The 27,958-nt window shown below is 64.1% G+C and overlaps 1 protein-coding gene across 4 annotated transcripts; it reads left to right on the top strand.

Annotated features, from left to right (window-relative positions):
- The first annotated feature begins 372 nt into the window (after positions 1–372).
- RGS11 (regulator of G protein signaling 11) lies at positions 373–27,485 on the top strand. Of its 4 annotated transcripts, none has more exons than XM_074965638.1 (17): positions 373–400; positions 5,069–5,165; positions 6,875–6,925; positions 9,973–10,079; positions 11,447–11,498; positions 12,093–12,151; positions 12,632–12,708; positions 13,970–14,051; positions 17,263–17,331; positions 20,208–20,237; positions 21,030–21,091; positions 22,196–22,309; positions 22,789–22,904; positions 23,351–23,438; positions 24,431–24,569; positions 25,926–26,008; positions 26,408–27,484. In XM_074965638.1, the coding sequence occupies exons 2-17, from the start codon at positions 5,069–5,071 to the stop codon at positions 26,532–26,534; spliced, it is 1,353 nt and encodes a 450-aa protein (XP_074821739.1). In that variant the 5' UTR covers positions 373–400; the 3' UTR covers positions 26,535–27,484. The 4 variants fall into 4 exon arrangements, with proteins under 4 accessions (XP_074821739.1, XP_074821737.1, XP_074821738.1 ...); XM_074965636.1 differs by lacking the exon at positions 373–400 and adding an exon at positions 1,827–1,944 and having other exon boundaries at positions 26,408–27,483; XM_074965637.1 differs by lacking the exon at positions 373–400 and having other exon boundaries at positions 20,214–20,237; positions 26,408–27,485.
- The last annotated feature ends 473 nt before the right edge of the window (positions 27,486–27,958 follow it).

Below are 27,958 nucleotides of genomic sequence, written 5' to 3'. Positions count from 1 at the left end.
GGTTAGAGTCCTGGGCAAAATGGGCTTGATGGTGCCCATCTCAGGGAGGCAGAGCCATCTCCTGAACATGGGGACCCTCCTGCCAAATTCAGGTTCAGTCAAGTCCCCACAGCAGGTGCCTTGGGGTTGCGTAGGGCTGTGCCGGATGGCAATCCTGGCACCTCCACAGCACCAAGCAATTCCCCTGGAGAAGAACAGCACCTTGGGGATGCTCCAATCGAGCGGGAACAGCTCCTCCCTCCATTAAGATGCTCCAGGCTAGTCCTGCCTCTCCCGACGGCACATTAGGGATCGATTGCTTTTAAGAAGATCACTGCCTAACGGGTGCAGTCCTGGTGTGCCATGGGCAGCCCAGAGCAGCCAGCAAGCACCACTCCAGCATTCGTGAAGGAAGAATAAGGTTGGGATGGATGCTTTTCTTCCTGCCAATTATCTCTAGGAAAAAGTTATTTAACCTGAGTACTGATTGTCAGAAAAGCCCAGCTGCCTGCAAACAGCTGGTGAGGCCTCACCTGCTGCAGCTGAGGAGCTGATTGATCCGCTGCTTTTGAAGCTGGCTTGCCAGACTGCCCAGCCAATGCCCAGAGCCAGGTACCACTGCCAGGCAAGGTGGGACTCAGGACCATCCCTCCCTCGCTGAGAGAAGCTACTGCAGCCATAGGGCTCTACCACGGGGTGTGGGTCAGAGCCCCCGCACTGCCCTGCCAGCTGGGACATGGGGCAAGCCGTGCAGGGGTGCGTAGCAGCCTGCTGGGAGCAGGGCTGGTGGCCCACGCTCTGCATCTCTGGGGCAATGGCTAGGCTCTGGGGTCCCAGTGGAGATAGGCTCCCTTGGCTCAGAGCAGGGGCTCCTGGGGGTAGACCAGCAACCCTCGTGGAACTGCAGGGCCTGGCCCAGCAAGACCCCCATGCATGGAGGGGGGATTGCCTGACTTCCTGCCTGGGCCCTTTGCCCAGAGATGGCACCATGTGGGGGAGATGGCTGTGGGGGTGCATGTGCACCAGTGCGGGGTGCCTGGGAACCAGCTCCCACAGCTGCTTTGCTGGCTGCATCCTCCTTGCCCCACCAGCCCTGTCTGGGTGCCCCCCACAGCAGGGTTGGATTGTGCCCCTTCCAGGCGGCTTATTTCACTCCCTGCAAGGGACTAACCCTGGGCAGGCCAGACTAGGTCACGCAGAGAGTAAAGAAATACTCTGGATAGGATGGTGTGTGAGGGAGAGCCAGGCTGGGAAAGCAGGGGGCTGCAGGTCAGGATTGAGGGGCACTGGCAGAGTGGGAGAGGGAGGCAATGCAGGGCTGCAGTAGGGAGGGGTGTAGGGGCAGAGCTGGCAGGTCCCGGGCTGCAGTAGGAGGGGGCACAGAGGCAGGGCAGTAGGAAGGGGAGGGGTGCAGGAGCTTGGGGGAGCGAGGAGTGGTACTAGGAAGGGGAGAGGCTCGAGGGGGAGGGAGGTGCGGGGGGGCACTAGGAAGGGGACAGGCGGGAGATGCAGGGGGCGGGGGGGCACTAGGAAGGGGAGAGGCTCGAGGGGGAGGAGGGTGTGGGGGCGGACAAGGAGGCAGGGTAGGGGCTGGGGTCCCGGGGGGGGCACTAGGAAGGGGAGAGGCTCGAGGGGGAGGGAGGTGCGGGGGGGACAAGGGGGTTGGGGTTCCGGGGGGGAGCACCAGGAAGGGGACAGGCGGGAGACGCAGGAAGCCGGGGCGGCGCTAGGAAGGGGAGAGGCTCGAGGGGGAGGGAGGTGCGGGGGGGACAAGGGGGCTGGGGTCTCGAATGGGCGGGGCGGGGCCGAAGGGGTTACGCGCGGCGGGCTCCGGGCGGGCTGGCGGCCGGCGGGGGCAGCAGAGAGGCCCGAGGCCGATGCCGATGCCGGCAGAGCCGCCCCGGAGCCCGCCCGGCCATGACCATCGCCGCCCGGCGCCGCCTGCAGATGCCTGGCCTGGCCAAGGTGAGCGGAGCTGGGCCCGCCCTGGGACCCTCAGGCTCGGGCCCGCCCCGCCCCGCCCCCTCTGCAGCCGGGCAGCCCCGCGGTGCCCAGGCCCGGCCCCCGAACTGCAGCGGGGGGTGGCGTGTGCCCGAGTCTGCAGACAGCCGGGCGGGGCCGGGTACCCGGGTACCGTCCTGCCCCCACGGCCGCCTGGGCAGTGGGGCTCAGTGTCCCGCACACTGGGCCGGTCCCCCCGGGCTAGCACTGCCCTGCCTCTGTCCTGCCCCCCAGGCTCCACCCCAGCCCCCGGGATGCCAGGGCAGCGCCCAGCCTCTGTTCTGCCTCCCCCGGGATGCCAGGGCAGCGCCCAGCGCCCTGCCTCTGTTCTGCCCCCCCCCAGGATGCCAGGGCAGCGCCCTGCCTCTGTTCTGCCCCCCCCGGGATGCCAGGGCAGCGCCCAGCACCCTGCCTCTGTTCTGCCCCCCCCGGGGTGCCAGGGCAGCACCCAGCGCCCTGCCTCTGTTCTGCCCCCCCCGGGATGCCAGGGCAGCACCCAGCGCCCTGCCTCTGTTCTGCCCCCCCCCCCGGGATGCCAGGGCAGCGTCTTGTCTCTGTCCTGCCCCCCAGGCTCCTCCCCAGCCCCCTGGGATGCCAGGGCAGCACCCAGCACTGCCTCTGTTCGGCCCCCCCTTTCCCCTTGGGATGCCAGGGCAGTGCCCAGCGCCCTGCCTGTGTTTTGCTCCCCCTCCCTGTTGGAGGAGGCCTTGCAATTGGGCCCCCTCTCCCGAGTTCTCTTGGCAGCCAGGAGCCATTGCTAGGTCTCTAATAAATGCTGAGGTTCTGGGAACACAGTGGCAGGCTCAAAAAAACAGCTCCAGGTCCCCAAGCTGGCAAAAAGCCGGGATTGAGGCCCAGGCACTATAGCCCAGGCTGGAGCCTTGGGATCCCACCAGCTCTAAGCAAAAAATGAGATCTTCAGCCCTCCTGGATGCAAGAAAAGCTTGAAAAGATGAGGCAAGTGCTGCCTGTCTGAGTCTGCAGAGAGCCTGAAATAACAGCTCTAAGAGCTGGGACCTGCCTATTAATCTTAGCTCTGACCTCGGCTGCCATCCCAAGGGAGAATGGGGCCACAGCATGGTCCGGGGGGGGCACCCCAGGACTGTGCCCAGGGCCCTGCATTGCCTTATGAGGGTTTGTTCAAAATCAGATTGCATCCCATCTGCTCCTCTGTTCCCATGGGCTGGGGTAGGGCTGCCTGTCCCCATGTACTCTGTAGCACGGGTTGTGTGTTTAATTTGTCCCCCTCAAAGCAGGGCAGGAATTATTTCCAGGGAGGGAGTTTGTTATTTTTGCTGACTCCATCACAGTGGAGCAGGGACACTCGGAAAATGCCACCCCCCACACTCCCCCAGCCCGTGCTGGTGGCAGCTGGGAATCCTATGGGAGCTGGGAATCCAATGGGAGCTGGATTGCTGCTGAAAACACAAATCCTGCATGGGGCTTGGCTGAAGGTCAGTGTCGGCACAGCACTGGCCGAGGGGGTCCCTCGGAGTCGGGCAGTGTCTGCACAGCACAGCCCGAGGGCTGGTCTCTGCCTGCCCGAGGTCTGCGATCCCTGGGGTTTGGGCAGTGTCTGCACAAGCTCTGAGCTCATCTGTGTGATGCTTCCTGGGGGTGCCCAGAGCTGTGAGGCACCTCGCTGTCACCTGTCCTGAGCATGAAGAAGTCTTGTCTGTGCAAGCTAGGGCTCAGCTCCCTGACTCCACCAGCCATGGAGAACACACGCCATCCCCTCCCAGCCAATACAGTACCCACTGGCCCTCGGCAGGTTCACGACAGGCACGCTCCTGCCCTCTGAGTGTCCCCTGGCATGAGCAGCCCCTGAAGGCAGCACTGCCACCAGCAGCAGCGCAGAAGTAAAAGTGGCATGGTATGAAGTGGGGTTTTCACAGCCTGAAGTATTTTCCCAGGGCGTTACAGCAATTCCTGCTTTAGATGGTCAGTGGGTTCTTGGTAGAGACCTTCCATGCCACCCTGTGGTGACCCGTTTTACATATATCAACCCCTGGGATCCCTGTAAACCCCTATGTTCCCCTGGTGCCATCTGCCAAGGGTCCCAGAGTTACAGTCTGTGCCTACCTGAGGTCGGCCAGTTTGTATTCGCTTGGCACCACTGGAAGCTTTTTGCCTGACTCGTGGAAGGAAATTCTGGGCTAGCCCGCCCCTGGGAAAGTCTCCTCCTGAGTGACCCCATCAGCGAGTGGTGCCTGCCCAGAAGCAGGAGGGCTTGTAGCTCTGCCAAAGTGCTCAGTTATTTTAGTCTGTCTTGTTATAACCCTGGAGGGTCCTGTTACCCAGAGAAACACCCAGTCCCTGTTGGAATCCTACAGAGCTCTTGGCCTCAATAGCATCTTGTGGCAGTGAGTTCCACAGGCTGTGTTGTGTGAGGAACATTTTCTTTGATCACAGTTGGATTTGTTCCCTTTCAGTGACATTGAATTTCCCTTGTGTTACGCGACCGGGAGAAGAGACACTCCCAGTCTACCGTCTCTAGAGCAGTCAGTATCTGATAGAGGACACGATAACAGACTCTTACCCATCCCCTCTCCAAGGGAACAATCCCAGTCGTTTCAATTGCTCCTCACTTTCTCCAGCCTCTGATCCTTTTCATCGCCCTTCTCCGCACCCCTGGAGCTCTGCCATATCCTGTGATGAGCTGTGGGACCAGTGCTGCACACCATGTCCGGACAAGGCTGCATCACTGATTTATGTACAGATGTTACAATGCTCCCTGCATCCTTCCCCGCCCTGTGCCCCTGGTTTGTTTTTTTCTCCGTAGAGCTGCCCGCAGTGACGCCCAGGATTATTTCCCGATGCACGGCCCGGGTCTGCAGGTCACTGGGAGCAGCTTGGGTTATTCCCTCCGTTGTGCATCCCCCGGTATTTGTCCGATCTGAATTGTGCTGAATTGTGCTGCCCACAGGGCCCCACATTCCCCTCTTGTCTCTGCTGTGTGGGGCTGCCCTGCCCGTGGGCAGAGGGGCTGGAACGCTTGCAGTTTGCTGGCCGATCCCATGCTGAGCGGGTGGGGGGAGGAGGAGGGCTGCTGTCCCCAAGCTAGCGTCTCAGCTGCTCTCTTCCCCAGATGGAGCATGTGATCGTAAGCATGCAGGATCCTGACATGGGCATCAAGATGAGAAACCAGCGCCTGCTGATAACGGTGATCCCACACGCCATGACGGGTGAGTGCTGCCAGGCTTCTGGCCTGCCCCCTCCCTGCATGCAGCTCTCGTGCCCCCGGGACTGTCAGTCATCTGCCTTGCTATCCCCTCTCCTGCCGTGCCATCCCCTCCACTCTGTCGCCCCCCAGCCCGGCCTGAGCCAGTCAGCCCCGGGCACTGGTGACTCAGTGGGGAGACCCTGCCATTGCTCACTGTGCATGTGCACTGTGCCCTGGATATGAGAGCACAGAGCAGCTGTGAGTGTGTGGGAGTGCTAGGGTAATGAGTGTGCCTTGCACTGCAGCTCCCCCCACTGCCATCCTCTGGGCAAGGGCTCTGAGTGTGTTTGGAGTGGGGGGGTGTTGATGTGATTGCACACTGTGTGAGGCATGGGTGATTGGGGAGGGGAGGTTGTGTGATGTGTGTGGAGTGTGCAAGCACTATGGCATGCGCATGGCACTGTAAGTGCACAGTGTGTGTGTGTGTGTGTTCAGGCACTGTCTGGGGGCTAGCCATGGGTGTGTACACCATGTATATGGTGTGTGTGTGGGAGCACGCACTGTGTGCATGGAGGGGATGCGTGCACTGTGTATGCGATGATCACTGTGAGTGTTCACTCCATGCATGGTGTGCACTGTGTGGTGATCACTATGGGCACGCACTGTGTGCATGGTGGGGGGGCACACACTTTGTGTGTGGTGATCACTCTAAGCGCACACTGGTGCCTGGGTCTGTGTGCACGGACTGTGTGTGGTGATCACTGTGAGCGCACACTGCGTGCATGGTGGGGGTGTGCACAGTGCGTGGCTGCTCCCAGCCCACTGAGCCGCACCCTGGACCTGAGAGCACAGGCTCCAAGGAGCAGCTCTGGGGGAGGCTGGGGGTTGGAGGCTCCCAGGCAGCTCCGTGTGGGCAGTGGTGCATGGGGCTGAGTGGGGAGCTGGCTCTGGCCGGGCTGGGCCCTGGTGTGCTCACTGCTGCTGGCCTGGCAGGCACAGAAAAGAGCAGCTGGGGCTGGGTGGGGTCCAGCACAAGCAGGGACAAGGAGGCCAGCAGCCCTTTCCCACCCCTATCTGACCCTGACTGCCCCACCCCCACATCACCCCCTGGCCACAACCCCCTTCCTCGCGCCCCGTCCCTCCCTTGGCCCTGACCTCCCGTCAGCCCCGCATCACCCCTCCCCCTGGCCCTGATTGCCCCATCCCTGCATCACCACTGCCCCCCTGGTCCTGACATCCTCTCACCCCTGTGTTACTCCCCTGTCCCCACCCCACCCATGTGTCAGCCCCGCAGCTATGACCCTCCCCTGCCCCCATGTCACCCCCTTGACCTGCCTCCCCACCCTTGCATTACTCCCCTGGCTGTCCCCTTACCCTACCCCCTTGCCACCCCTCCCAGCCCTGATCCCCTCCCCCCTCCCGCATCTCTGCCCCTGCCCCACCCCCGCCTCACCCCCTGGGCTTGCCCTTGCCCCACGCCTGTGTCACCTTTATACACAGGTGTGGGGATTGTGTCAACACCCCTCACTTCTAACTCGCTGTCCCCTATGCTTGCAGTTTGGCACCCCCCACCCCGAGAGCTGGGCACCCCTTACCTCATGGGTGACAGTGCCCAGCTGTGCCAGCGCCAGTCCCTGCCCAGCTGTGCTGGCCCAGGGCAGCGCTGCCAGCCGGCCTGGTCTCCTGTCTGAGACAGCTCGCCCCCTAATGCCGGGCACTCCTGTCCTCCAGGTAACGACATCGTGGAGTGGCTCATCCAGAAGTACGCCATCTCTGAGGAGGGTGAGTGTCCGTCCCCCCCCGACAGGCACTGTGCCATTGGTGTCAGGCCCCCCACCCCTACAGGACAGGTATTCAGAGACTGTATCCCTGCAGGGGGCGGGGGGCAGATGAGACCCACTCACTTGGTTTGCAGAACTTGTAGACGTGAGCTCTGCCAACTCCCCTACTGGGCCAAGGCAATGCCAGGCCCCGATCTGGCCCCTGTATCGCCAGGCTGCCTCATCAGGATGCTTGCCCAAGCCACCCCCCTCTTCTCCCCATAGAGCCTGGTGTGCTGCCAGGGGCGCAGCAGGCACGGGAATGAGCCTCGCTAGGTCTGCATTAGCTTGCCCCAGGGCTGGCCCAGCCAGGCCTCTCCCGGAGCCTGTGAGGTGGGCAGCTCTCGAGGCTGCTGCTGTTGGGTCTGAGCCCCAGAGCGCAGGGAAGGGGCTGCAATGCAGCCGGTGCAGAGGTACAGTTCACCCAGCGTGAAGGCCAAGAATGAGCCACCAAAGTCAGGGTGCTGTGGGACGACATGGCTCCCAGGGCCAGCCTGGCCCAGCCTGTCTGCTGGACTGTCTCCCTGGTGCCCATCCTCAGAGCCTCTGGGACCGCTTAGCTGCGGGCACATTGACCTAAAAGTGGAGCGAGAGAGAGAGATGCCCAGTAACACTCAGTGGACTTAAACTGCAGCCACTTCAGGGGTGGGGTACGGTGGCTGCCTGCCTTGTGCAGTGCAGCAGTGAGGCAGGCATGTCCAGGCCAAGATATGCCCCCCCCCCCCCAACTGGGATATGAATCTCTGTTTCCAGCCTGGTGCTGAGGGCACAGAACCGTCCCTGCCAGCGTGGTGTGGGGGGCCCATGTTACTGCCGCCATGGGCAGCGTCTCCCCCTCAGTGTTTCCCTGGCCTGGCAGTCAGCTCCCCTCCAAGAGAGCCGTGGCTGGGGGCTGCCAATCGGGCCTGGGGCTAGCCCCAGCTCTGAGGAGGGAGTGGGTGCTACGAATCCCCATCTGCAGTCCCATGGCCGCAGTGGCTGGGAGAGATCGCCCAGCAAAGAAAGGATCTGGCCAAAGTGATTTAAACACCTCAGACTGCCTGGCCTCTAGCCCAGCAGACATAGCCAGGGCCTACTGCCCACTGGCTTACCAGGGGTGCGGGGGCATAGCAGGCCCAGTGGGGTTTGGTGTCCCCTGACCTCTGTGTGCTGCTTGGCTTTGCCTGCTCAGTGGGATGGGAGCAGCCAGCCGGGTTTGTGTTCCCTCCTTCCCCACGGCGCAGGGGGCGAGCCCACACGATGGTGAGCTGTGCTCTGGGCCCAGAGGGAGGGAGCGAGGGTAGACAGTGCTGGGGTCCTGGCACCCAGAGGGATGCCCCCTTTGTCCCCAACCAGGCGTGCGCTGTCCCTGGGACAGGGATAGGAGCTAATGGGAATGGGCCACTCAGCACCTTGGCCCCCAGCCGCGAGCCGCCAGCGCTGACAGTTTCCAGCCAGCTCCCTGGCAGGCTTTATCTGACACCACAGCATTCCTAGGGCCCTGCTCTCTCCTATAACCAGCCCTGCCCCCCAAGGGAACTCTTGTTCTGCGTTCCCAGCCCCTGCCTCCCTGTACTCCAGCCTCCCCGCACCTGCCAGAGCAGCACAGCCAGCAGGAGGTGGTTCTGGGTTGGTCTGGCTCTCAGGGGGCCGGGCACTCCCCATGTCAGCAGGCAGGGTTCACCCACCCAGCAGCTCCTCATGGCTGCACCACCAGGCAGTTGCCCAGCCAGGCGGGGTCAGAGCTCCCAGCTGCCCTGCTTTGGGGCTGGACCAGGTGCAGTGAAACGCAGAGAGCTGAGTGGGGGACCGTACATGGCCTGGGCTGTGGTCTGGGCGCAGCTTGGGCAGGGGAGAGCCAGCTGCTGCAGAGCCCCCATCTGGGCTGCTCTGCAAGCGTTTTGGGCTCCCAGCACCGGGACCCAGCTGGGGACAGTCACCACCACTGCCCCCCGAATGGCCCCGGCTGCTGTGAAAGCTCTGCACCCCGCTACCTGCAAGTCCTTGCCCTGGCCACACTTGGCTGGGTGGCCCCTGCCACGCCTGCGGGAGGGCCTGGTGCAGCTGGCACTCACCATGGGCAGGGAGCACTTGGACCAGGCGTTCCTGGGCGGAGAACACCCCTCTCCCCGGGGTTTGCTGGCGGGGGCTGGCGTGAACGCCATGGGGAGAGGCTGCGTTCTCTAGCTCTGGAAAAGCAGGGACCCTCCTTTATTTCTCTGCTTGGAACCTGCTGCTTTCATCTTTGTGTCTTTGCCCCATTCTTGCCCTTCCCTCTTGTCCTGACCCCATGCTGGGCTCTGCCCGTCTCCCCTGCTTCACCCCACCCCCTGTTGCACAGCTCTGGGTGGAGCAGGGCCATGGGGCCAGGAAGCCCAGCTGTCTCTGGGACATGCTCCGCTGGCTGATGAAAGGGACCAGAAGCTCTGTCCCCACCTTGGGCGCAGCCTCATAGCCAGCAGGTGGGGCTGTGCTGGGGCTGAATCGTGATGGGCTCTTGCTGGGTTGTGCTGTGGGCTCTGCGCCAGGCTGGGCCCCTCGGGATGGCAGCAGCCCTGGTGCAGGCAGGTCCCATCTGCTCTTCTGGGCCCCTGGGAACCGGCCTGCAGCTCGGCATGTTCAGGGCACCGTCCTTCCATCCTCTCTTCTGCGCTCAGCCCTGATCCTCTCAACAGCCAAGAGGTCAGGGAGGAGGTGCGGGGCTCCTCCCTGCAATGGCTGTGAGGAGCCCTGCAGAGCAATGCTGGCTAGATACTGCTGAGCCCTGGTGACAGGGGCTCTCTGGCTCTCCAGCCAGGCTGGGGGCATGGCTCCAGGGGCAGCCCACCCGGCTCATTAGATAAGCGGGCTGCACTTGAGCCAGCAGCATGCGCGGGTTTCGCTACACACCTGAAGGAGGATTTCAGGGAAACTGAGGCACCGCGTGGGGATGGAAGAGGCTCTGGTGCAGGCGGGAGGCGCAGGCCCAGCGCGGGGCAGAAGGGAGCTGCCCCCTCCTCTCCCAGCCCCCAGTTATGCTCTCTCCTGCAGAGTCCCTGCATCTCGGCAACCTCCTTGTGAAGCATGGCTACATCTACCCCTTAAAGGACCCCCGCAGCCTGGTGCTCCGGGCCGACGACTCCCCCTACAGGTTCCAGGTAGGCCTGGCGCTGGAGCAGGGCTGGCACTACCCCCGAGGGGCCCGGGGCTGGGCCTCTGAGCCCACTCCTCCTACAGGTTCCAGGTAGGCCTGTTCCCAGTGAAGTGCTCGCTCTAGGTTTCTTGATGCCCCCAACATACTGAGCTGTGCCAAGGGCAGGCGCTGCAGAGACTGGGGCTGGCAGCCAGTATGTGTCCATTGCACCGTCCCTGCAGGGCATGGCATCAGGCTAATGTTACCCGCCTAGAGGGTCCTGCCCGGAGCCTAGGCCACAGCACGGGCACTCTGCTCTATGACTGAATCCAGCGCCCGCCCAGCCTGCCTGGCCCTTCTCCTTTATCACACTAGCGGATCAATCCTTGCTGGACAGGGCTATGTACAGGGTGAGTGAGCCACCCAGGAGCGGGCTCCCTGCCACCCTCGTGTGGGACGTGCCACCTGCCACCTAGGCTCTGTCCTCACCCTGGGAAGCACCGCACGAGCCCTACCCAGCAGCAGCAGCCTCTTGCTGGCCAGTGAGGGCCGTCACACCCCAGCACCCAGGAGGGCGCACTCCCTGCAGGGTTGGGGACAGGGAGTTTAAAGGGGCCCAGCTCAGGTGAGTGCCCTTTGGAGAGGACCATCCTGAGGGGCATGATGTGTGGCAGCGCCATGCTCAGTGGGAAGCGGCTGCAGAGCCCTTGTCATGTGGTTTGACAGAGCCTGACCTGGCTCACCCTGGGGCCCGTGAGTGGCACTAACTCCCATCGATGCGGGGACCATGGGAGTGAGACCCCAGCTTTAGGGCTGTTCCAGCCTCGTGGGCACTGGACAGGCAGCACCCCTGGGAGCCCCCTGCACTGCTCCATTGTGCCCCTGCAGATGCCCGGGGCTGCAGGAGCAGCTGTGGAGGGAGAGTCTCACATCCTGGCAGAGACCCCTTTGGCAGGGTGCCCCAGTGAATGTGAGCAGGCACCTTCTGAAATCTCCCAGGATGCACTGCTTCCGAGCACAGCGGGATGCGTCCCCAGAGGCAGGCTGGTGGGCGTGCAGGGAAGTATGCTGTGCTCTGCCTGTGAGCAGAGGGGCTGCACGACTGGGGCTCACCAGGTTCTGCCTGGCTGGGTGGGTTGTGTCCTGTAGCTGTGGCCAGAGAAGCCCAGCCCGTGGAGAAGGGCTGTCCTGAGGGCATCTGCTCCCACATCTCTGGCCTGGAGCTTTCCCGCAGTTTCCCCAGGAGCCTGGTTGGTGGCGGTGTTGATCTGGCTCATCACCAGACCCACCCCCAGCCCAGTGAGTCCTGGCACAGATCCTTCCCCAGTGGGGCCAGGGCCAGCAACCCACGCTTGCAGCTCCCGCTCAGTGTCTGTCTCTGTCTGTCCACAGACTCCTTATTTCTGGACAAGCTCCAAGTGGCCGGCCACAGAACTGGATTACGGTGGGTGTCGTCTCTCCCTGCCCCACGCAGCGTACAGGCTGCCTGGCTCGTCAGGCCTGTCTCCATGGCCAGGTTCTGGCAGCAGCCAGGGCTGCCCTGTGCCCCTTGCCCTCCCTGCTCACCCCCATCTGCAGGAAACACGGCTCTGAGGTGCAGGCTGCCAGCTGCCATGTGAGCAGGGAAGGCCCCATCCCAGCGTGGTGTCCCTGGGCGCTGTGGTTCCCCAAGCCGGTGCCCCCCCCCTCCATTGGGACATGCTGTGTTTGGCTCTTGTTCCCCAGAGTCCCAGCTGGGGGAGACGCAGCCAGAGCCCAGAGCTGGAGGCCTGGTGTCCTGCCTTCTGATCTTGGTCCTGAGGGCATGGGCAAGCCCCTGACCCTGCCTGATGCCATCCTCCTAGTACAGAGGGGAAAGGGTCTCCCCTGGGGGGGCATGGGCAAAGGGGAACGGGCACCCATTAGCATGACTCCTCCTGAGAGATCAAAGCCGAGGCAGTGCCAGGCCCAGGCTGCCAGGGCCACCCAGCTCTGTGGCCATGGGCTCCCACTCCTCAAGGGCTCCCCACCCTGACACAGCCCCTCTTCCTCACTGCAGCAATCTACCTGGCAAAGAAGAACATCCGCAAGCAGGGTGACCTGATAGACCACGAGAAGGTATGAGCTCTGCCCACTGCAGTCCATCACAGCCCTGTGGGGCACAGGGATGGGGGGGCGGGGCAGGGAACTGAGCGTCCGCCCAGGAGAGATGTCAGCAAATCTGAACCCTCTTTAGGTCACAAGTGCAATGAGTTTGAGCTTAGCCCCTAGTGGACATTTGTCTCACCTGAGCCACTTCTGAGTCTCTGCTTAGCACAAGCCAAGCCTATGGGGGGTTGGGATTAAGGGGCATGGGTGGAGCTGTGGTGGGAGCCCAGGATGGGACAGCAGGGGGCTGTGGATGGTCAGGGAGCAGATGAGGGGAGTCAATGGATTGGGAGTCCTGGTGAGCTCAGGAGGCTGCAGGCAGAGGCAGCGCTGGAGAGCCCTTTGAATTTGGGTTGGGGGGCCCCACACCCCTGCTTGGCATGGGTCCGTCTGGGGGAGCCCTGTGGGGGAAGGGCCAGCCCAACTGACTGCCTTTTACACTCGCTTTAGGATAACTACAACCTGCTGCACAAGAGGATCAACCACACCTGGGATTTTGTGGTGATGCAGGCGCGGGAGCAGCTCCGGTGAGTCCCCTCCAGTGGACCGAACCCCAGCACTGCAGCATGGCTGGGGGGAGTCCAGGCCCAAGTAGTGCTTTGCCCATCCATGTTGGCTCAGCTGGCACCAGTATGCCCAGGGCTGTGGCAATTTGATGACCTCTGCTGCAGAGTCATGCTGCAAAGTGACCAGTAGGGGGTGCTGTATGTGTTGGGGGCTCGGCACTCACTGGCACCCAGGCCCATCCCAGCGTGGCCTCCCAAAATCATGGGCTCCCCAGGTCCAAACAGAACCATGAGCGCTAATGCCAAGCTGTGTGCCTGTGCCCACTGGCAGTCTGAGCCCATAGGCCAGTCACCCAGTATCTTGGGCAGTCATTAGCACCAGTGCCCACCTACCCTCTGAGCGGATCATCTCACACCCGCTTTGCCCTAGCGTGAATGGCTGAGCAGGGCGCAGGCCCAAGGGAATCTGGCCAGGGTGAGCTGTGTCTGTGAAGCACAGATGATCTGAATTCCAGTGGTTACATTGTTAACAGTTTCCCTGCTGATCCACGCTTACAAACCTCCTCCCACCCTTCCTAGCTACCCTTGCCCCCAGCTTCCCCGGGCCACTTCGGCCAGGGAGCCCGTGGGGCCTGGACACTAAGCCGTTGCTGAGTGCTGAGAATGAGCCCAGCACAGTGGGGCGGGAAATCCGGGTCCTTCCAGCTGGGCACTGGCGAGTGACCACCGCAGGGACGGCCCGACAGACTGGAAGGGCCTCGGGCCCAGCTAGCGGCTACTCACGGCCTGGCCAGCTCCCTCCCGCCGCCTCCTGGGGCAGGTGCTGGGAGTGGCTGCTCAGAGGCTGCAATGTTTCTGCCCTGGTGCCTGGGGGCAGGGCTAGCTGTAGGGGGTTGTCGCCCAGGTCAGCGTCCAACCCAACCACAACCACAGCTTGGCTGAGCGAAGCAGGGACTGGGGTGTCTGAGCACTGGAGCCCAGGGCGGCTCTGCCTGAGCATGGCGTTTGGGAGGAGGGCCAAGGGAGCTGCCAATCTTGGCAGGACAATTATGGAGCCAGGCGGGTGCGTTCAAGCACTGGACATGAGTGCAGGCACCCCTCTGGGCAAGGCAGGGCCTGGAGCTTCCATTGCCCCACCTGGGGGAAGGCCAAGGCCTGGCATGATTCTCCTCCCCCCTGTCCCCGGGAGGTGCCAGAAGCCGTCTGCCCTGCCGGCTAAGGGGTTGGTGTGAGCGGCTGCCCCTGGCAACGCCGTGCTCTGATGCTACCCTTCTATTGACAGGGCAGCCAAGCAGCGACGGAAGGGGGATCGTATCGTCATAGACTGCCAGGAGCAAGCCTACTGGCTGGTCAACAGGCCCCCGGTAAGGCCATGCTGGCCCAGAGCCCTGGGGCCCCTCGTAGCAGGAGGGTGCACGCCTTGGTGGGGCTGCTGGGGAGCCCTGAGGGTGGCAGGAGGACCCATGAGGTGGGGCGAGGTGCACTGGCAGGGTGGGATCCCCGGTTGTGGAGGGGCAAGGTGCGCCAGTGGGATGGGACCCCCGGGGTAAGGTGATGGGGCAGGACCCCCAGGGTGGGGCGGGGTAAGGCATTCCAGCAGGGCGGGACCCCTGGTATGGGGTGTGTGGGGTGGGGTGAGGCGTGCCAGCAGGGCAGGACCTGCAGGGCAGGGCGGAGGGGCGGGACCCTCAGGGTGGGGCCCACAGGGTAGGGTGGCAGGGCAGGACTCTCGGGGTAGGGCGGTGGAGTGGGGCGGGGCGGGGCGAGGCGAGGTGAGATGTGCCGGCGGGGCAGAACCCTCAGAACAGAGCAGGGCGGTGGAGCAGGACCCCCAGGGTGGGCCAGAGGGTGGGGCGGGACCCTCTGGGGTGGGATGGGACCCCAGGGCAGAGCAGAAGACAGGGTGGGTCATGCTGGTGGGGCAAAGCCCCTGGGGTGGAGCAGGGCAGGGGCGGGGTGTGCTGGCAGGGTGGGAGCCCCGAGATGGGACAGTGGGGCAGGACCCCTGGGTGGGTCGGGGGTGGGGTGGGGCATGCTGGTTGGGCAGAGCCCCTGAGGAGGAGTGGGGTGAGACGTGGCTGGCAGGGCAACCCCCCGAAGGTGGGGCATGGCCAGCCTTGTGTGGTGGGGTGACAGCTGCATTCCAGTCCCTTCTCCAGCCATGGGACAGGCACACCACACCTGCCTCACTGGCACAGCCACCCTGAGTGCCGTCCATGCTGGGCATGAGCCCCGCACATCCCCTGCAGGGAAAGGAGCTGGGCCATAGCAGAGCTGAGGGCAGACATCTGCAGAGGCTGGGCGGGGCGGTGAGGGGGAATTCTCAGGGACCCTGGCGTCCGGCCCCTGGGACTCAGCCTCCCAGCCTGTCGCAGTCAGCCTGGCTGAGACATGGGCCCTGCGGAGCCCACCTTGGGGGGCAGGGGGCTGTCCCATCATTGCCTGTGCTGGCAGCTCAGAGGCCCACTGAGGCCTCCCTCCATGAGACCTCCAGGGAGCCCCCATCCGCCCCGACCCCCACAGGGTCAGGTGCTGGCTCCAGGCAGTGAGTGACGAGCCTAGAGGCCACCCGCCTGCCCTCGTGCTGCCTGCTGGCAGCGACTGCCCCAGCTAGGCATGCATCAGCCCCTCTCCTCCCCGCCCACCAGAGGGCACTGGCTTTCTGGGCAGCCCTCCAGTGCTCTGAGGGGCATCCAGCCTCGTACCACAGAGCCCTGGAAGGGGGTGGCCGTCCCTCCCCTGGCAGGGCTTAACCCCTGTGTCTTGGTGTGATGAGGCTGCAACTCACCAGGGCATGGGCAGCAGCCGGGGGCTGGCGCGGGGAAGAGAGCCCTCAATGGCAGGGAAGCTGGGGCTGCTCCCCCCACTCCGTGCTGGCTGGCTCTGAGGGCCTCACCCCACTAATCCCGCACCTCCACAGAGCTCAGCACCGTGGAGGGTGGGTCTCCTCTCCCCAGCCGTGCAGCACAGCTGGGCACACACAGCCCTGTGCCAGCTCCCTGCAGCTCTGCCCAGGAGCGCAACTCCCCTCTCAACCCCCCAGGCCAGCTGCCCCCATGCCCGGCCTGGCGCGCTCTCCCAGAGGACGGGTGCAGGGAGCACTCAGAGCATTAGCGCCGGCTCACAGGAGCGGGCCACAACAGCTGGCGTTAAATCCTCTGCCTTCCCTTTAGTCTAATGCCAGTCACTGCCTGCTGCTATGGGGGCTGGGCAGGCAGACGGGGCCTTGCAGTCCCTGGGGGATCTCCAGCTCAGGGGCAGGGCACTGCGGCGGGATTGCTGTTCTGCCCTGCGCCCGGGTCTTCCCTGCTGGAAGGGCCGGGTGAGGGGAAGTAAGGGGTGCGCAGGGCCCGTCCGGAGCGCGTCAGGGCAGCAGCACCCAAGGCCACCTGTCGTCCAAACGTCCCACATGCAGGGAGCGCTGACTTCCCGCCCCAGGCAGCTACACAATAGCTAGTGTCCTCGGGACTGCGGGACCGGGCCCAGGCTGCAGCCCCCCAGGGATCCATGGGGCACAAGCTGCAGCGGGCACCCTGAGGGGCTCTTTCTCTGATGGACAGCTACCCCCTGGGGAACTGGGCTGAACCAGAGAGTGCTGAGCCTGCTGCCATGTGTGTCTGGCTGTGCCCTGCTCCCAACTCTGCCCTCCGTGGCTGCACCTGCTGGCAGAGCCCGGGCCCCAGACTGGGGAGCCCTGCTCGAGACGCCCGTCCGGGCCGCAGGGGGTGCCCCAGCCTGGGGGCACTGTTGAAAATTGGACTGCGTGTTTGCTGGCTGGTGTGGGTCTGCCTGCACAAGACCTGGAGCTTTCCAGCCCCTTTCCTGGCAGGGGACGCTGGGACCATGGCAGGATTATCCCAGCATGCTTAGCCTGGGCTACCCCATCTCCAGACAGAAGCTAGCCCTGATACCCTGCTTGGCAGCACAAAGAGCTGGCCTTGGGGCCCTGCCGCCAGCCCGAGGGCCGAGCGTGGCTTGGGGGTTGAACGGAGGGCCCTGCTCTGCGTTGACTCTGGTACCTGGGCCCATGGGGAACAGGTGGAGAAGAGAGCTGCCTGTAGTACAGGGGTCCTGTGTAGCCACATGTGCCCGGGGACCTGGGCATGCGGCCCTGTGCCCCTGGGAGCCCTGAGGCTGGCATGGAAAGTGCTAAGGGGTGACCACGCCCAGTGTGGTGTGAACTTTCCCCCAAGCGGGAGCCCCCAGTCCTCCCCCCCCCCAGTAGACCATTCGCAGCCTGATGGGCTCCCCAGCTCACCCCATCGCTCAGCATCCCCCAGCTCTAGAGCCCCCGCGTAGCCCCTCGGGCCCTGCCAGCCCCTGCTGCAGCTCCCCGAGGTGCGCGTTAAGTTGGTGTCAGTGCGCCGAGCCCCAGGCGCTGCACTGGTCCCATGAGGTCAGGTCTAGGTGGATTGGCACTCCCTGTGCCAGGATTTCAGAGCCGAGGTAGGCTCTCTGCACAAGCGTCCTGGTGGCCAGTGCCAGGGGGGTGACGGGATGGGCACTAGATGCGAGCTACGGGGACTGGGGAAGGCAGTCAGTGGGGTCCTGACCTCATTTTCTCTCCTCTGGCAGCCGGGAGCCCTGAACGTGATGGAGCATGGGCCGGAGCGGAGGAATTGCCACATCAGCCGGGTGCAGCTGGTGAGTGTCCTGCCAGGGTGTGCACCTCCCTCCCTCTTGCTGGGACAGGAGCTCTGTGCCAGCCACACCCTGCCCTGGGGCCAGCCCAGGGCTGTTCCCCACTGCCCATTTGCCAGGGCACTTGTGCAGGGGCACAGGGCTCCCAGCAGACTGCCACAGGCTGCTGTCGGGCCTGTCTGAGAAGCTGCTTAACTCTTCCCAGTCCGACTAGGTAAAGACTGGCCCAGCCAGGGCTGCTTCCCTTGGGCCCCCACGTGCTTCCTTAGCCCGGCCCGGTGGAGTCCCACAGCCACGTGGAACAGACGTGGAGCTAGGTCTGGGAGCCTCCCGGAGCCCACGGGCTGCTCCTCACGATCAGAGGTTCACACAGCTCAAGGCCAGAAGCGCCCATTAGACCACCCAGTCCAGACCTTTCACCCAGCTACCCCTGCCCAGGGACTTCAGCTCTCGCCAGCGGGACCACAGTGCACCAGTGCCTGAAAATTGGTTACGTGAGACGTGCCCAGATGGGCCCCAGGCTGGAAACCCCCCAAAGTCCCTGCCAATCTGCGCTGGGGGAAATTCCTTCCCGCCGCCCCCGCCCCCCATCTGGGGATCAGCCGGACCCAGAGCACAGCGGCCAGGTGTCAAGGACGGAGGGTTTTCTGTCCCACCCCGAGCCCGCTGGCCCGTCCCCAGCTGGGACCCATCTCTGATGCTTCAGGGAAAGCGAAACTCTCCCCGCTGACTGGTGCGGCCACTGGCCGTGGCCCCGGAGCATGAGAGCAGCGCGCAACCGTTCTCCTATCCCAGAGCTGGGGGAGGCGATGCTGGCTCTCCTGTCCTCAGGATGGCCCCCAGCATCGCCTCGGCCCGCTGGTAGCTGTGGGTGCACCTGAGCCCCCAGGGCATGATCCTCTCTGTGCCCAGCCCCAGTCACTGCAGACTCCAGTCAGGTCACTGCTGCTCTCACCCTGGGCCCCTCAGCATCATCGGGTTGCTTGGGATTAGTCCCCAGGTGTATTAACATCTCTTTCCCAGCTGTTCCCCACCCCGTCTCTGATCTCTCCCCTCCCTGTGTGTGGAGTTCGTCCTCCCCGCTGTGTGCACCACCTGCTCACTAATCCCCCAGCGCTGCTAATGGCTGGGAATCCACAGTGGGCTGGGCCCTGCAGATCTGCTGGGGAGACAAGAGCCCTGAGGGCCAGGCCTCCCCCAGCTCCCCTAGCTCGTATCCAGTGCCCGCCCTGCCAGCCCTCTGGCCCTGACGCTCCCTGCACACCATTGCCAGGCTATCCAGTGAATACAAATCTGCTCTGCCAGCGCCTGACCCAGCCAGCCACTCCCTGGCCATGCCAGCTGCTTTGGGTGACAGGCTGGGCCTGGTGCTCCTGGGCTGTCTGTCCTAGCGTGACCTGCCCGACGCCTGCCAGCTCTGGGCACCCTCTCCTCACCTCCACAGTGGCCACAGAGAGCTGCCATGGCAATTGTTCAGAGCCCTGGCAGGAGAGCCAGCTGCAGTCCTCGGGGAGCAATGTCAGCAGGTGCCGAGAGCCGCAAAGGGTCCCAGTGGCTGCCCTGTGGGCACTGCATCCTCAGCATGGAGTTCCCGGCCTGGCCAGAGCCCTTGCTGCAGTGAGCCGTGGGCCTGGCCTCTAGCCAAGCCAGCCCTGGGATGGGGGCCGAGCGCCATCAGAGCCATGGCTGGCCTCAGGGGGGGTTTGTCACTCAGCGGCTATTGGTGCCCCGTCCTGTGTGTCGTGGTGTCACTAACGCAGCCCCCGGGGGCTCCTCTCCTCTTCTGTCCGTCTGTCGTGCCGGCTCCTTACTAACTGCTTGGCTTTGTTTCTCTTCTCTTCTCCTGTCTCGTGCCTCGTCTTCTGTCCAAGTAAGTGTCCCTAACCCAGAGCTGCCCACGACGGGGCCTGTGTGATGGGCCGGGCTGCACAGGGCTGGGGGGTGCACACAGAGCAGGGCACTGGGAGACAGGACTCCTGGGTTCTATTCCATTTACTGATGTGTGAGCGTGGGCTGGGCTGGTGACCATGCCCCCTGGGTGGCGTGGAAGGAGGCCGTGGGGAGGGGCAGTGCTCTCTTGTGGCTGGAACAGGGCTCTGGGCCATCCCGGATTCCCATCTCCCACCCTGGGCATGGGGCTGGGCAGCACCAGGGGCTGCAGCTCTGGGGTTTGTGTTGGCAGTCACACAGCAGGGCGCCGCACCCTCTCAGCTGGCACTGTGCAGTTGTGCCATCCTTTCCGGCCAGCTGGTGGCTGCACGGCCCAGCATGCCAGGGCGTCGCCCTCCACCCGCCCTGCATCCTGCGGAGACACTTCCCCCTGGCTGCCTGGCTCCCCGCTCTCCTGGACACCCGCCTGGTATGGTACCAGGCAGCTCTGTGCCAGTGCTGGCACCTGACCCCTCCCCTCCTGTGCGGTGAGGAGCTGCCTGCTGGGGGATGGGTACCCATGTGTGCTGGGGGCATTTGCAGGTGCCCATCACCCTGGTGTTGGGTTCATGGCTGAGCAGCTTGCTGCTTTCCCTTCTACCCCGCCGGGAGTATGGGAGACTGGAATCCTGCTGCTGTTCCCCCAGGGCTCTGGCCCTGGCCCAGCTGGAGTGGGGGGCCCCATGCAGTGTGGCTTCCCCAGTGGGCAGAGCAAAGCGCCCTCCAGAGCCTGCCCAACGCCCATAGCCCCAGTCTGGCTGGGCTGGGATGCAGCTGGGAGTGCCATGGGCATGTGGTTGGCATGGCTCGAGGCGGGCTAGCAGCCAAGCCCGGAGATGCTGGGGTGAACCCTCTCTGGGCAGGGCTGGCATGGCCAAGCTCTTGGCTCGCAGCAGAGCCTTTCTAGGGGCTCGGCTGGGTGCTCACACTCCTCTGTCGGTCTCTTTCAGCCCGAGAACACGGATTACTACAAGCGGGAGGTGAGTGCGAGGCTGGTGCCGGCCCAGTCTCACGCTGGGCAGTGGATGGGCAGGCCACTCCCTAGGGCCTTGGCTCTCGGACTGTGCAGAGCCCCCCAGTGAGCTAAGGGAGCCAGGCAGAGGGGAGGCTGCTGATGGCCCATGGCTCGTCCAGCCAGGCCCGCAGGGAGCCTGGTGGAGGGGAGACTGCTGATGGCCCGTGGCTCGCCCAGCCAGGCCCGCGGGGAGCCAGGTGGAGGGGAGGCTGCTGATGGCCCGTGGCTCGCCCAGCCAGGCCCGCGGGGAGCCAGGTGGAGGGGAGGCTGCTGATGGCCCGTGGCTCGCCCAGCCAGGCCCATGGGGAACCAGGTGGAGGGGAGGCTGCTGATGGCCCGTGGCTCATCCAGCCAGGCCTGTGGGTTTCCTGACATGATCGTGACCCTGCTGGAAACCCCACAGTAGCACTGGCTCAGCCATCACTGCATGGGACTGTGTCTGCCGTGCCAGGGCTGAGGGGCATGTGTAGAGTGGATGGGCCATGCCCATGGCTGTGCCCTGTATCCCGCCCTACCAGGAGCAGGGGAAGCTTTGCTAAATCTGTCCAGAAAGGGCTGAGGAGTGGGGAGGTTTGGGCCTCAGGCACCCCGGGCTTGGCTCAGGCTCTTGCTGTTTCCCCATGGCCTGGCAGGGAGTTTGGGGGTAGGTAACAGCCGGAGCAGCTCCTGTCCCTCCAGGATTTGTGCCCTGCTTCTCGGGATGGCCGGGCACTGCCGTTCTCTCCTCAACCCCACTCCTCTCTGCACCCGCACCCAGATCGAGTGCTGCCGAAAGGCCATGGGCAGGACCCGCGTGAAGTCCTCCATTTGCCTGGAGGGGTAAGTTGCCATCCCCAGGTGGGGGGTGGGGCAGGCCCCGGGGAGCCTCACTGGCATTTCCATCCCCGTCCCTGGGCACAGGGCTGAGCTGCTCGTGCAAACACCTTGCAGTTGCCCCTGGCTCTGTGGGAGGGAGTGAAGACAGCTCCACTCACACCTAATAACGCCAGACTCTCCCCTCAGCTGCTGGTGCCCAGTGGGAGCCACACCTACTCTATGTGACTCCCTTTTCCAGCAGGGGGCGCTACTAGGATATTAGCATCCCAGGCCCAGAGCCCCACTGGGTTTAGCTAGTGGGATTTTTATTCCAGGGCTGGAGCTACACCCAGCTCTGCTGGTCCCCCTCAATCCTGACCTGCAACCCCTGCTATCCCAGCCCTGGGGCTCCCTCCACCCCCCAGCTCTGCCAGTGCCCCTCAATCCTGACCCACAGCCCCTGCTAGACCAGTCCTGGGCCCCCAAAAGTGGCAGTGTCCATATTTCAGCATTACACTGCAGCCTCTTGTGGCCTGGTGGCATCTCTACCCCAAGCTGGTGCTTGTGTGACCCTCACAGACAGTAGCTGACTCTGTGCTGGCCCCTGGCCCTGCTGCTTGTGGGGGTGACATGGTGCCTGCAGAAACAGGGAGCCCCTCTAGGAATCGCCCTGGGGCCAGGCCCTATGCCCAGGGCTGATGCAGAGCAGTGCAGCGGGCCGTGGGGCTGGGAAGGGCTTTGACAGAATCTGTGCAGCATGACACACACCCCGAGGCCTGGCTGGAGCCCTGGCTCTGAGCCATGTCCCATCCTTAGGGCTTGCTGGGAACCAGCAGCAGGCTGGGCATCCGGGAGTGCTTCCCAGAGAGCCCCCGGGCAGCAAGGGAAAGCAAGCCCATGCCCTCGGAGACCAGCCCTTCCTGGGCCTGCCAAGGCGCCAGGCTCTATCTGTCCATCTATCTGTTGGGGGGCACTGGCAGGGCATGTGGGACAGAGCAGCAGCAATGCCTGCTCCCCAGTGCTGCTTGGCACAGCTCCCAGGTCCACCGGCCCCAAGCTGGACCTGTCTGCTGGGTGGAGGCCATGCGGAGAGCCCAGCCGTGCTCACCATCACTCCTCCCTTGGCAGGTACATCAAATTCAACGAGCAGTACGTGCCCCATGATCCCATCATGTCGGGCTGCCTGCCCAGTAACCCCTGGATCACGGACGACACCACGTACTGGGCCATGAACGCCCCCACGTAAGCGCACGGGGCAGGGGGCAGCACAGGCCACAGTGTGGGGATCCAGCCTGTGGCTGGTTCTTCCCCAGCACTGGGGCTGGCAGGGGCCGGAAGAACATCAGCGTGCTGCAGGCAGTGGGCACTGGGTTCCCGGACCCCTCAGTTGTTGCCCCATTGCCATGTGCTGTGGGGAGGGTCACTGATCAACGCTGGCCCAGGGGGCCTGCTTGGAGACCTTGCCATGCCACTGGGGGACACTGTGAACCCAGGCACCATGACAGGCAGGCCGGGCCCAGCCTGGTGCTGCCATGGTCCTGGGGGCACTGCTAAGCCTGAGCTAGTGGGGACTCTCCAGACGGGGAGGTGTGGGCCTGGTTCAGGATGATGGGCTGGGGCCCCAGCTCAGGGCCGAGCTCCTTGGGGCTCCCCCAAGCCTGTCTCAGGACGGGGGTCAGTGGCAGCAGGAGCCCCTGTGACCTTGGTTCCCTCCCCCGCAGGGTGACAACGCCGACCAAGCTGCGCGTGGAGCGCTGGGGCTTCAGCTTCAGTGAGCTGCTGGGTGACACGCTGGGCCGCAGGCAGCTGTTGGAGTTCCTCAAGAAGGAGTTCAGCGGTGAGTGACCTACCCTGCCCGGCTGGCTTTGGCCAATGGTGCCAGGCTGGGGCTGGCTCCTCCCTCCTGCCCAACGGGGCCCTGCTGGCAGGAGGAGCCATTTGCCGGGGTTGGCTGGAGAAGGCCTGGGATTGCGGCCCCTCCTGTGGGGTAGCTCCAGGGAGAGCCCCTCCAGTGCCATGGGTGCAGGACTCCAGCCACAGCTCAAGCACCTGCTGGGCTTACAGGGGTTCAGGGGCTGGCACGGCTGGCAGCAGAGCGCCTGGCAGGGATCCTCCCTCACATGGCTCCTCTGCACATGGCCCCCACAGGGGTTGTATCTTCTCCGTCCTTCGCTCACCGGCGATGCATGGGCACCTGTGCCCTGCAGGGCCCAGCTGGAGCGTGAGCCACATGGCTGGGCCGCTCCCTGCTCTGTGCTGCCAACAGTATCTCTCTCCCGCCAGCCGAGAACTTGAGCTTCTGGGAGGCGTGTGAGGAGCTGCGCTACGGGGAGCAGGCCCGCATCGCCGACATCGTGGATTCCATCTATCAGTGAGTGCCCGGCCGTGGCCCCACTGCACCACACCCCACATGTGCTCCCTGCTGTACCCGCATTGCCCACATCATAGACTCCATCTATCTGTGAGTGCCCTGCTGAGCCCCCATCACACCCCCGCCATGCCCCCACCGTGCCCAGCCTCCACTACACCCCCACCGTGCCTAGCCCCTGCCACAGCGATCCCCTACTACACTCCCGCTGTGCCCCCATGACACCCCCAACTCACAGAGCCCCACCACCCTGAGACCCCACTGCACCGAGCCCCCGCCACACCCCCACCATGACAAGCCCCCACATGCTCCCACTGTGCTTGCATCGTGGACTCCATCTATCTGAGTGCCCTGTCCCATGCTCTGCCCCCCACTTGACCCCACACATCAAGCCAGAGGGGGCGGTGTGTGATCCCCTCTGCAAGGCATTACAGCCCAATGGGGCCTATACATCGGGGTCCCCTGGGGCAGCTCTTTCCTGTGGCTCCGAGCACAGTGCGGAGCACGGTTCTGGAGAGCTGGCACGGCTCTCACCTCCTGGGGGAGGGGTGCATACCAGTCCTAGACAAGCAGGAGAGCCTGGGGGCGGATGTGCCAGTCCCAGACGCGCAGGAGGAGATAGGGGTGCCAGTCCCAGACGCGCAGGAGAGGCTGGGGGGAGGTGCCAGTCCCAGATGCACAGGAGGGGCCCAGGGCATGTGGGGAGGCGGGGCGGGGGAGGGCTTGGCTGATTTGGGGACCTGGGAACCTGTAGGCGGCTCCTCCAACTTCTCTCTAGCTGCTGACCCTCAACCTGAGCTGACCTGGCGGGTGCCCTGACAGAGCTGTGTGGATGGGGCCCGGGGTGGGGTCTGAGCCCATGGCCTCTGCCCCTCGAACCTGCAGGGGGAGCCCCCTGGCCATTGCCCCTGCGGTGCCCTTGCTGGGAGCCCAGGAGCACCCCGCATGGCCCTGAGCCAGCCCTGCTCAGGCTGGGTGTGTGCCCTGCTCCCCAGGCAGTTCCTGGCCCCCGGCGCCACCCGCTGGGTGAACATCGACAGCAAGACCATGGAGAGGACCCTGGAGGGCATCAAGACGCCACATCGCTACGTGATGGATGATGCCCAGATGCACATCTACATGCTGATGAAGAAGGTGGGGGCCTGGGCCCTGCCCCCACACCTGCCCCTCTCCTGGGCACTGGCACCTCCTCCTCAGCTTCAGCTGCCCCAGGTTACCCACGGGGCTGGGAGAGCTCTGGGCACTGGGCTGCAGCTTTACCAGCCCGAGCGGGCAGCATGGGCAGAGGGGGGTGGACATAAGAACATAGGAACGGCTATACTGGGTCAGACCAAAGGTCCATCCAGCCCAGTATCCTGTCTAGCGACAGTGGCCAATGCCAGGTGCCCCAGAGGGAGTGAACTTAACAGGTAATGATCAAGTGATCTCTCTCCTGCCATCCATCTCCACCCTCTGACAAACAGAGGCTAGGGACACCATTCCTTACCCATCCTGGCTAATAGCCATTCATGGACTTAACCTCCATGAATTTATCCAGTGCTCCTTTTTTTTTGGGTCCTGCTTGGAGGATGGGGGGGAAGGGCATTCTCCAGGGCAAGCTGGTCAGTGTGGTGGTGGCTGAGGAGCAGGGGATGGGCCATGGGGCAGGCTGGTCACTGAGAAGTGGGGGAGGGTGTCACAGAGTCTCTGGGTGATGCTCTGGAACTGCTCCCCATGAAGCCAGTCAGGACTCTGGGGCAGTCGCCTGCCTGTGAGCAACCTGTCTCCAGGACACAAAGCTCACACAGCTTCCACCTTCCTGGGTCTGACCTCGGAGCATTCAGCATCCTCTGCCCCTCTGTGCGCTTCCCACAGTGAGTCCGCTCAGGCGGGGCTCCTGGGGAAGCCAGAGGGTCCTGCCCCCCAACTCTGCAGTCAGACGTGACTCTCAGCCAGCCAGTAAAATAGAAGTTTATTAGACGACAGGAACATGGTCTAAAACAGAGCTTGTAGGTGCAGAGAGCAGGACCCCTCAGCTGGGCCCATTGTGTGGGGCAGTGAGCCAGACAACCACGTCTGCCCTTCACTCCATGTCTCCAGCCAGCCCCAAACTGAAACTCCCTCCAGCCCCTCCTCCTCTGGCCTTTGTCCCTTTCCCGGGCCAGGAGGTCACCTGATTCCTTTGTTCTCCAACCCTTTAGCTCTCACCTCGCAGGGGGGAAGGGTCAGGCCATCAGTTGCCAGGAAACAGGGTGTCGGCCATCCTCTGTGTCCAGACCCCTGCACACACCTGCCCTCTAGGGCCCTGCAATGATCATACACCCTTACCCCACCCCCTAGATACTTAAGAACTGCCTTGGGGAAACTGAGGCACCCCCAGGCTGGTCACTAAGGAGTGGGGGAGGGGTCGTGGGGAGGGCTGGTCGCTGGGAAGGAGAAGAGCAGTGAGGAGGCCCGTAGTTGGGCTCGCCTGGGGCTCATCCCCCCTCTCATGCTTTGCACTGCCCCCAGGACTCATACCCGCGCTTCCTCAAGTCGGAGCTGTACCGCAGCCTGCTGGCAGAGGCCATCGTGCCCCCAGAGACCAAGAAACGGTGAGTGGGGCCCGGGCAGCCAGTGGACACAGGGTGCCCAGCCTAGGCCTGCGGGATGAGCAGGGGAGAGGCCAGGGGCTTGCTGGGGGAGAGCTGGTCCAGGCCCCCTAACAGTGCCCCCCCCCCCCCCGGTGCCAACCCTACTTGGCTCTTCCCCCTTCTGCTTGTGCCAAGCTCGCTCAGCACTGCCCCTGTCCCAGGCACTAACCCACCTCAGGTGCTCACTCACCCCTGGGTGCTAATCTCGCCCCAGACACTAACCCCACCCCACGCTGTCCCCACTCCTGGCACTAAACCCATCCCACATAGCCCCCGTCTGGGTGCTAACCTCACCCTGGATGCTAACTCTGCCCTTCACTGCCCAGGCCCTGGGCACTAACCTGTGGCTCTCTCTGGCAGGGTTTTCCCATTCATGAGGAAGCAGCGTCACTCCAGCCCCAGCCCAGCGCTGCTGCTGCCCACGGGGGAGCCAGAGGCGAAGGCCGAGGATCAGAGCAAGGCGGTTGCTGTCCCCATGGAGAGCTAGGATCCCCTCACCTGCCACCTGCCCTCACCCACCCCAGGCTGAGCGTTCTGCACTGATGGGGGGCAGGGGCTGGATGAGGAGAGGCAGCAACTGCTGGGCCCCATGGGGCACCTGCTTCTCCCCCAGCCTGGCCCACCATTGTGGCATCAGGCCCCCCAGACAGGGTGTTCTGGAGGCAATGACCCATCTCTGGCCTGACCCACCTAGGCAGTGCCAGGGCAGCGTGGGCCAGCTGTGGGGTGTCTGTTCTTGTCCAACGGCTGCAGGTGCCTAGTTGGGTAAGAAGGGTGACTGCCCTGGGCTGGGCCCTGCGGGAGAGTGGCAGAGATGGGGAGGCCAGCTGCCCATGCAGGGCGGGCTCTCACCCTCTGGCATGAATGCAATCCCAGGCTCTCTGGCAGGGGCAGACCCAGCCTGTAGCACCCCCGGGCCCCACACACGTCATCAGGCACAGGGAGATGGGTGCTCATATGCCAGTGCAGAGCAGCTCAGTCTCAAAGTGGTCCCCCCAACCTCTCCCACAGGGCAGCCGCAGCCCTTGACACTAAAGGATAAAGCCATATGCCCCGGGAGCCTGTGTGCCCAGCCCTCCCGAGCCCTCTGCACAGCACCACTGGGGCAGCTCCTGCTCCCTTTGCCTTAGCTCTTAGAGTGACCCCCAGCTCCCTGCCCCCGGCCGTTCTGTGGGGCGAGTGGCTGCAACGGGCCAAGACACACGTGGTCTGACTCCCCTCACTGAGCTGCCCACTCCTGGCTGGCGGGGTAGCGGGGGGGGGTGCTCGCTGGCACATGAATACCAGGGGCTTGGGGCAATGATGGGCAGGAGCAGAGCCTGCCCCAGAGTGGCACAACTCAAGACCTCTGTGCCAGCCTGGGTTTGTGACTGAGCACAGCCCCTCCCTGAGGGTCACCCCTTCTCCGTACCCCAACCCCCCCAGGAGCACCCTGCTCTGGTGCTGCCCTCCCCCCGCCCAGCTGTCCTGCACTGAACAAAGCCACTAATAAAGGACAACTCATGGGCAACTCTGGCCTCTTTCATTGGGGGTTGGCAATGGAGGGGTGCTGCCAGGGGAGGGGGTGAGCAAAGCCCTGCCCCTTATGGAAATCGGCACAGGGGGTGCGATGGGTGGGACCCAGATGGGGTTTGGCACAGCCTGGCCAGGGGCCACACAGCAGTCGTGTTGTTCAGCGCCATCCTGTCCTGCCCTGGTGCCTCCTGCAAAGGGCCACGAGGGGCAGAGGCCTCCTGGTGAGTGGTTGCCACCCTGTATGCCCCCCCCGCCCAGCAGCATTCCCCCTGCAGTTCAGGGTACAGTGGCTGGGCCTGGTGTTAGAGTCCAGGGCTTGTCAGTTCGAACCTTGCTGCCCTGCCCCAGGGAGGGGACGGGAGAGAGTTGGCACCTGGAGCCAGACGTGGCCTGGAG

Source organism: Natator depressus, chromosome 10 (genome assembly GCF_965152275.1).
Source record: "Natator depressus isolate rNatDep1 chromosome 10, rNatDep2.hap1, whole genome shotgun sequence".
Taxonomy (NCBI): domain Eukaryota; kingdom Metazoa; phylum Chordata; order Testudines; family Cheloniidae; genus Natator; species Natator depressus.
The sequence above is the reverse complement of the archived record's forward strand: the minus strand, read 5'-3'. Positions and strand labels throughout refer to the sequence as shown.